The sequence below is a fragment of the Stylophora pistillata genome, chromosome 1 (genome assembly GCF_964205215.1).
Source record: "Stylophora pistillata chromosome 1, jaStyPist1.2, whole genome shotgun sequence".
NCBI classification, from domain to species: domain Eukaryota; kingdom Metazoa; phylum Cnidaria; class Anthozoa; order Scleractinia; family Pocilloporidae; genus Stylophora; species Stylophora pistillata.
Genome location: NC_142519.1, coordinates 15,934,676 through 15,944,080, shown reverse-complemented (window position 1 = coordinate 15,944,080; position 9,405 = coordinate 15,934,676). Strand labels below are relative to the sequence as shown.

The following is a 9,405-nucleotide window of genomic DNA, read 5'->3' as shown; positions in this document are numbered from 1 at the left end:
TTTAGCCTATAGACACAAAAATTGTTTATTCAGGGTTTGCACCGAATCTTTAACTAAAAGAGGAAATAATATTCAAAACCTGGGTAAAGTGTTATCAAGTCTCAAACCAAACATTGGAAGAAGCCTGAATTTTTTTCATAGCAGAAAAAAAAATTTAATTAGCTTTCAAAATACTTATGCACAAACTAAAATTTACTTTTATGAACTTATATGAAGAATATTCACCTTGAGGGTAAACCGTTGAAAACTCTCTTTCAGGTTAAGTCATCAGATTTGACTCCGTAACTTAAGTCTGGAATTCAAAAGTAATTGTTTTGAAAAAGTGTTGATTCTTGTTCATAAAAATTTGTTTATTTGTAATACTATTACTTGATAAATTTGACCAGGGAGTCAGCAGTGTATTGTAACTATAAGCTGCGACAGTGGATGGACTGGTATACCTGATGTCCGCTATGATGAGGCAGGAAGTTCAGCAGATGGTGGTGGAGGGGGCGATGATGACGAGGACGGTATATCCTTCCTCAAACTTTTTTATGTAAGTGATATTTGTCCCAGCCAAATTAGTTATAGTTTTAGATAATTTCAGGTCATATTCAAAACTATATCAAACATCTCTAACTTGATTGGTTATTTCCAGCCTGATGCAAGCACTAATAGGAAAGTGTACAGATCAGCTTGTAATTAGATAAGGGAATTAGATGCACTGTGCTTGAGTAAGTGGACAGAACGCATCATGTGCATGCACTGTTGTGGTGCACTTCATGGAGTAAGGTGTTTTTTTTTATGAAAAGGTATAGCTGATGGCTAGTTTGTCTCTGAAATTTTGTCATAGTTTCTATTAACTAGTATTACGACTTCTAATTATTCATTCAATTCTGTCTGTAACCTTACTTGTAATTCACAAATTGGACTCCTGCTATGTCATCTGATTTTGTTAATCACCTGGATGACTAAAGATGGAATTGGACTCCATTCAGTCTTATTTCTATTATAAATAGCTTAAGATTAGTTTGATTTGTATTATCCTCTTTGTACTTGATTGTGGTAACATGCCTTTAACAAAGGAAGATACAAATCCAACTTGCTTAAAATCATTTTGCCTTGGAATTTACGTTAAACTATAACATATGTTACTGAAAACTCCAATATTTGTGTTAAGATGGTGATTGGAGCTCAAATTTGCTATCAATGCTTTGGGAAATTGAGAAAATTATTTTTTGTTTTGGGTGTGTATAAATTACATATAGAGGTCAAAACAGTTTCTGAGTTTATTAACTTGTGTCCATGTATACTTATGCTCTTATCATAGACTGGAGTTTCATAAAACCCCAGATACCTTCAGTTGTCTCCTGACTCTCCAGCCTTTAAAGATTCTACTGCCCCATGTTAGCAATGGACAAATTTCATATTGGCCCTTATGTGGCCACAACTGCCTCCTCCACCTTTGGGAGTCACCTTTGAAAGGAGACAAAAAAAAAACATTATAATCCAGCAAAAGCTCATAATAGATATATCAAACTGTTCCATTTTCTTATTTATATTTGAAGACATTTTTTGTTTGTTTTTGTTTTTGTTTTTGACCAGGATTCAAAAATAGCCAGTGAGAGTGTCAATGACCAACTATCAAACTCACTGCGCTACAGCTTTCGCCTTAAAAGTGGTGAACATGATGTGGTTGAGTGGAGAGCTGTGTTACAAAATAGCTTTCTTTATGTAGAGGTTCCACAAGGGGAGATTGCTCCAGGAGGGAAAGAGTGGTATGTAATACTGGTTGCTGTATGCATTACTTCTTGTTTCTGTAACAGTTTGAATTTGCTATGATAATAAGACACATTTTGGTATAGCTGTTTTACAATAAATGTAAACATAAGGTACAAGGTCATAGCATTGTAGGTAATTATGTCTGTTGCAGTTAATAAAGGGTCTTAACTAAGCACTGCAACTGCAAAATTTCAAAGCTATTAGTTTTTGTACAAGTTATTTGGGGAATTTCCTTATTGTAAACCTCTCTACAAGTATTCAAGCCACCAAAGTTGAGTTTTAAATGCTTTTGTGAGGGTTTTTAGGCTGTCAAGAAAACAATGAGCTTCAAGACACTCTTTGAAATCTTTTTAAGCTCTGCAACCCACTATATACCTCTACAACTTGTCTGTGGATCTGCTTTTCCTTAAACCATTTGTGAACTAGCACTGAAATAGTAATACCTTGTGGCACTTATTAGAAAGCTTTGTTTTGGTTAGTTTTGTATCACTGCTTGAGTATGCAGAGGAACATCTTGACTGCACCTACATATTTGTTGGACTACTCAAGGAAAGAGAAGACAGAGGTAATTTAATATGCATTTTAACATTAACGTACCATAAGAATTCCCTCATGTTCTAGTTATTTTAAAAGATGTCTGTAATAAGAGTTGATGTTATTGTTATGGCCTAATTTACCAGTGCATCCTCTTGAGCTCAGTTGTACTTTATGTTAAACTACGTGTTTTTTTGACTCAGTTCCTACACAAAGCAAATAATTTGGGCATTTTTCTACATGTCATTATTGAAAGTCATGTTCAAGTAGGGTATGTAAACCTGCTTTTTTCCCCTTTTGATTAATCTTTTTGCAGCGAGTCTGATGCGCACCTTCATGTACATGGGTTTTGAGACAGTGAAGCCAGGCCATGAATTCTGTCCCGACAGTCCACACTTCATCTTTATGGCTTATACCATTGAATAGCAGTCATACCCAAGCCTTGCACAAGCTACCATTTGCATACAATACTTTTACATTGTACTTATTATAATTAACACTCTCTTAATTAATTTAAAGATTGAAGTGTTCCAAGATTTGATGCGGGTTTCCTAAATTTCATAGTGTAGAGATCGATATGAAAAGGCAAAGCAGTGTCTGTTTGGGACAATACTCAAACCAATTTGATGTGCATTGATTGAGGAAGAATGGAAAAAGTTATTAAGCCATTTATTTTGACCTAAGTCTTGCCAACTATTTGGCTTGGTGTAAACTAGTTTTGGAGGCTTGTACTTGCCTCAAAAATAAATATAAGGTGCTCATAAAAGTAACATAATTTACCTTTTCCATTTCTCATTACAGATCATCAGATGAAATTTTACATAGTTGATTGCAGTGAAGTAAGATTCATTGTGCTTAGTAATCCTTTGGGCAAAATATTAAGAAATTATAGAGTTTATTAGTTCATCCATCTTGTAATTGTTAAGTATTTTACAGTATGTGTGATTATTAGTTATTATGCATGACAGTTCAAGTATCAAACAGTTTCCCAGATATTTTTCTTATTGTATCTTTATGGTAGATTCAAGTGACAGCTTTACTCAGACAGTCCTCCTTTCTCTAGCCAGCTAGTCTTGCCTTTCTTTTTACAAGAATTGTGGGGGAAAACATTTTTGTCTTGAACATGATACAGGAATCATTGGAAAGACAATTTGATAAATATTGTCTCTAAGTTTGGTGTGTGGTAGATGCTCTTTGTATGTGCAAATAACTGTTGTTTTGATGCAGGCTTGCTCTGTATGGATAGCTAGTGTGGTGTGCATTCATGGTGAGACAATTTCATGTTACTTATGAAATCAATTCAACAATAAAATTACACTGAAGTCATATGGTTGGATTTTTTTACCTTAAATTTTTGAATTTCAAGTAGGAGCTGATTGCTTACAAGAAGTAAAAACATACCTTGCAGTTGTCTTTCAGTTTCTCATAGCTTGCTATCATTGAAGCACCCACCCCTTTCATGTTTAATCTGTAAAACTCTAAGAACATTTCATGCAATGATTATTAGAGATGGTTCAAGCCTTCTTGGAAAATTCAAATTGTCGTATCAAGGGGACACAGCTGATGAGTCAGAAGACATTTTATTTGAAAAAAAAACATTGTTATCAGTATTAGCATTGTTGGGAGCCTTGGCTTCTAATGGCTTCTTAACAGTGGCAAACAAACCGCCTCCCGGTTAGCTCAGTTGGTAGAGCACCGAACTGTTGTGAGGGAGGTCGTGAGTTCAAACCCGGCCAGACCAACACTCAGGGTCTTTAAATAACTGAGGAGAAAGTGCTGTCTTTGTAATAATATCTGCAAATGGTTAGACTTTCTAGTCTACTCAGATAGGGACAAAAAATGGAGGTCCCGTCTCACAAGCCCTTGTATGTGATAAAAAATTTGTGGGATGTTAAAGAACCCACACACTGTTCGAAAAGAGTAGGGCACGTAGTGCCCGGTGTTGTGGTCTATCTTTGTGTAGTGTCTATCAAATTGATGGGGGGGGTACTGCGCCTTTGAATATTGTACAGAAAGGGCGCAATATAATAAGGAATTCATTCAGTCATTCAAACATGAAACAGGTGGATGATATCTTTGTTAGAGCACTTCTCAAAAAATGGATGATAAAAAGATGTGTTCAAAGGCCTTTTTAAGTGAAACTTGGGGTTCCTCGCCAAAAATAGTAATCATGTCTAGGCAGCTACTGCATTTTCACGTTCCTTGAGTCATTTCATTTTTCTGCATATAGTTTTCGTATAAGCTGGTTGTTTTGCACTCCATTGACAGCTGTAATCAATTTTTGAGTCACTGGATTTTTTTTATTGTTTTTATTAGTAATAAAACTGGACATGCATGATTATTATTGTCTTAAAATTTAACCAATCAGATTTCACCATGCTCATGGGACTGGTGTGAGTAGGGAAGTTGAAGGATCAGTGAAGAAGAATCCTGTTATTGAAAACAGTGTTTTATACCTTTTCTTCAAATAAATATATCTTATTAACCAAGCACGAGGGCCGTACTGGGAGGATATTGGCCCGAGGTCTTGACAGTACAGACCGAGCACAGTGAGGTCCGTACGAAAGAAAAGACTGAGGGCCAATATTCTTCCAGTACGGTCCCGAGCAAGCTTAGTTGATAAGAGATTTATTATCTGACTGAAGTTTAAAGGGACATAAGTGCGGTATCATTTGGGACCATTCGGGACAGTGCCCGGTCTAATATTGAGAGAATATTGACCAGCAATAGAACATTTTGATTGGTTGATTTTTGTTATTGGCCCTCTTACTGCCTGAGTTGTGTAATAAGATAGGAAAATAGCCTTGTCACAAATGAGATTATGCTTTGCAGAATTGTATGTTCACAATAATTTTGTTGAAAAAAGTTTGCTAATTTCATTTTCAGTGAGATTTGTGTTAAGCTTTTATAGTTGATTCACAAGTGAGCAATGGAATGTATGCCTTTAATTTCAGACGACTACACATTTAGCTAGCAGTTTCAGGATTAGAAATTGTGACATTCAAGCAGTTCACAAAAACCTTGTAGATTATGTAGACATTATTTTCTTGGTGTGTCTTCAACCTAAGTACTACCGTAACCCATGGTGCAAAACTCATGTCTGCCATATTTTTTCTTTGCTCTTATTGGACGCGTGACTTTGGTTTTAAAATACTTATCAAATTAGACTACCAACAAAACTTAAAGGAAGAAGTCATGGTTAACCTATGAGAGGGATTGGATTACTCCACCTGTGATTTCATGGACAAAATTTTAGTGCTTAGCTGAAGTGATCTAGGAGATTGCTGCCCAAATGAGGTGTGTATACAAGAAGGCATACCTTTCTCACTTTGAAAATTAATCAGAAATCTTTTCCAACAAGTTTTTTTTATCAGGTGATAATAGTCATTTCAAATGATGAAGTTGCATAGTCTAGCACTCTTCAATAGTGACAGACTATATTGCTTCGCAGAGAAATGTAAACAAGAGTGACTTCTGACTATTTCCATATTTTATTGATAGTTTCAACAAGTGCTCAGGGCATGTCCACCCATTAAGTTTCTGCTGTTACACTGCAATATTCTGACCATCAAGTCAACATCATTACCAAGTGTTTTTGATGTGACTATCATATAAAAACATTAACAGTGTTACCTTGCATCAACAACAGATACACAAGGCACCATCGACTTATTGTAAAGTTAAACTTACAAACTGTGACATATGCTACATATCGTGATCAATTGTGTTGCCATATGAGGCCTCTAGGGCACAAATGTTTATCATTTTTGAAATAAAATTCAAGTCAATAAAGCAAAGGCTTTAATGCTTGGCTTAGGTGCATGATTGAAACAAAAAGCTGTTAATAAATATGATCATTCAATTTTTTTTTCTTTTTTTTTTTTGAGTACATATAATTGTCAACTGATTAAAAGTGATTTGAAGTAATAGGTTAGTTATCATATGGCTGGACTAAAGCAGGATGCATGCTGATTCTTCTTTCTCAGTCACTTCACATGGTTCTTTACCTTGGCTACAGTCACGTACCACAACAACAACCTATCCAAACAAAGACACAAGGATAACACACTCTCACTTTCACCTTGTCAAAGGTATTTTTGTAATAAATTACAGTGCTAAGTCTCTGTTAATCTTACAATACATCACTCTGGCTGATTACAATTTGGTTAAAACCACTCTCCAAAATAATGAGCTTGGTACCAAAATGTAACAGACCTAATCACAACAGATTTAATTGCAAAACATACATACTGGTGCACAGCACTCAACTCTGCACAATAAGTTATTAGCACTATTCTAAAATACTTAATAGTTGACAGTGGGTAGTTATGAACATTAAATATCAAAGAAGAGGGCAGAAATATTGGGTTGCATTTATTTAATAGTTGGGAAGGATATGGGAACACTTAAGATCATTTTTTGTAATGCGATGAAAGAATTTACGATGAAGTGATTGGAAGACCTGCCTCCACAACAATTTACAAAACAGCTACAGAAGCCTAAAGTTTGGTGGCTATAAACATCACAGCAATGAAATTTATGTAGACCAGCTGGTACAAATTTGTCTCTCTGACTACATGCACCTTCCAGAAAGTTTAACTCTTAAAGATCATACTTGGATTAATATATTTAATTCAAAACTAACCTCTTTAAAGGAGGGAAAACTTCCTTGTTCAAGTTTGGAAAAAATCAGTTTTCCATTCAGTGTTACCTCAAACGAGGCTGTAACAAACACATTTACAAATTATAAAAGAACAATACATTAACTTGTACATTAACCAAAGCATTTAAATGTTCTTTTATCTCCAAAGAAGGAACAGACAACAGGAAAATACAACACAAATACATCATGAAAATATTCTGAAGGAGGTTTTGTTCAGTATTCATGTACATTTTCTTAAACTACTTGGACTTACAGCTGCGACCAACTTGGCCAACAACATTTGCTTCAGGAACATCAGCCTTTATCATATCAGCCAGTTCCCTGTAGCGTGGGGCGTATCCTCATCCCCCACTGAATAAATAATAAAACAAAATATACCATTTGTTTAATATGAAGATGAATGAGTAAAATTGAGGGTATGTTGACTACTCATCGACTTCTTTAAATCCCAGCAATCATTTTTAATTATTTCAAAGCCATGTAGCATTTACTGAGAGAAATTTATGTATCTAACTAAATGCATTGCTAGTGTTTTTGATTGACACATTCACCATCATAAAATTACACGTACAAGCTACTATCCCAAACTTGTCAGTCAGATGTGCCAGTACACGTAATGAAATTTATCAAAAATTCTAGAGAAAGTCTAATAGTTGAACAATAATATGAAGCAACTTTTGTCCTTTTCTTAAAGAAAACCTTAACCCCCTCAACAAAAAACCCTGCCGTCCTAGAAGGGGGAGAGAGATAAAACTGGAATGTCCTCTACAGACTGTGTCTGGACACAGAAAAATAGGTGACGACTTGTTTCGCAATGACTTATAATAATCATCAGTAAGACTTTAAATTTCCTGAGCCAAAGGTACAATATATATTCCTCTCTTTTAACATGTGTTCCACTTCATTCCTAAATGGCCATAGCTGTTTAACTGACTGAATTACAGATTACACAGTATTGCACTTTCGGAGAGGATAAAATGTGTTTACTCATGCATCGAGCAAGAAAATTCAAAATTTAGCCTGCTCTTCATAGGTAATATGTGAACAGATGAAAAATTAATCCCTAAACTTCGGGCCAATACAAAAACTTAGCGACTGTAATGTTAATGTTAATATACTCTTTGGGTAAATAACAGTTAAAATTACATTGAGTTATTAATTCAAGAAGATTTCGGTTAAAAAAAATGCTCGTTTCTCTGCAAGCCGTAGCAAAAAGCTGGTTTAAGAAAATCTACCTCATACCAGAAATTAGACGTTTAAACGACGCATCATTTGAAACACTGAATAGAAACACATTCAATCAATTTCAATTCGTCGTATCATCGACAATTTGGGTTTCCAGCAAATCATATATTACTGAAACTCTTGGCCACAACCATTCTTGTTTGGGGGGGCGTATGCTGAGTTTAATTCGGATGAATTAAGCAAGACCATTCCGACTTCTGGACTAAAGCTTTGAAGCTCAAATATTAAGGCGATATTTGACATGCTAATTTACGTTTGTCAATGAATTCCCAACGCTCGCCAAATGGAGTACAAAAGCTTAGCTCCCAATTTTCTAGTTACTCCCTACTTCTTTGTAGAAAAAATGAGATGGAAAAGTGTTGAAACGACGATACCTTCACGTTAACTTACCAATATTCTATGGTAACTTCGACTTTCGAAGCCATTGTAAAGAGATTTCTTCCTGAGACCGAAGCGAAAGATATTTGCCTCCCCGATCGATGTGCTTCCTTCAGAGACTAACCTACTTTTGCGTTTATCCTTGTCCCAACCCCTCCCTGCAAAGTATAAAATGGTCTTGAGCCTTCAATAAAAGAACAGCGGCTAAAACACCAATAAATGGTCTGTCGTGTTCAGGAACAGGAAGTATCATTCCGGCAAAGTGTGGGGGGTCGACGAGGGTAAGAGTAAACAGCAATTTTGGTCAGCGGGCAAATTATGAAACCCGCGAGTACGCGTATTGCGGAATCCCGCGAAAGGATGACATTTAAAAACCGAAGACAATTTTTGACTAAGACACTAGAATGCGTTATGATGGCGACGACTCAGTAAATATATGAAAATAATATATGTTTACTGCGCTTTCATAAAATGTATGAAAGCGTTCTTCGCAGTAATAAACCATACTTATCTAGTAGGTGGAAACAAGGCCTGAAAAAATTTTAGGTCCGTACGGGATTTGAACCCTATGACCTCTGCGATACCGGTGCAGTGCTCTACAAACTGAGCTAACAAGTCAACTGGGAGTAGGTCATTATGTTGGTTCGTATTAAACCCGCCAATAAATTTGAATAAATGAAAATCATATATGTGTACTGCGGTTTCATAAAATATACGAAAGCGTTCCTCGCTGTAATAAACCCTATTTGTCTACTGGTAGCGGACTAAGTACTGTAGACATGACTTATTGACTTGCCCTGTTCTGCCAACAGAAGAGCGAACAT

The 9,405-nt window shown here is 35.7% G+C and overlaps 2 protein-coding genes across 2 annotated transcripts; one reads left to right on the top strand and one right to left on the bottom strand.

Annotated features, from left to right (window-relative positions):
• Positions 1–210: 210 nt before the first annotated feature.
• LOC111336099 (ornithine decarboxylase antizyme 1) lies at positions 211–3,621 on the top strand. Its single transcript, XM_088731391.1, has 5 exons — positions 211–232; positions 387–535; positions 1,585–1,757; positions 2,241–2,326; positions 2,612–3,621. The coding sequence occupies exons 1-5, from the start codon at positions 211–213 to the stop codon at positions 2,719–2,721; spliced, it is 540 nt and encodes a 179-aa protein (XP_088587517.1). The 3' UTR covers positions 2,722–3,621.
• A 2,146-nt stretch (positions 3,622–5,767) lies between these two features.
• On the bottom strand, positions 5,768–8,753 carry LOC148741409 (migration and invasion enhancer 1-like). The gene is made up of 4 exons (XM_088740533.1): positions 8,594–8,753; positions 7,212–7,309; positions 6,941–7,017; positions 5,768–6,333 (listed from the first exon to the last, which is right to left on the bottom strand). The coding sequence occupies exons 2-4, from the start codon at positions 7,264–7,266 to the stop codon at positions 6,247–6,249; spliced, it is 219 nt and encodes a 72-aa protein (XP_088596659.1). The 5' UTR covers positions 7,267–7,309; positions 8,594–8,753; the 3' UTR covers positions 5,768–6,246.
• Between the last annotated feature and the right edge of the window lie 652 nt (positions 8,754–9,405).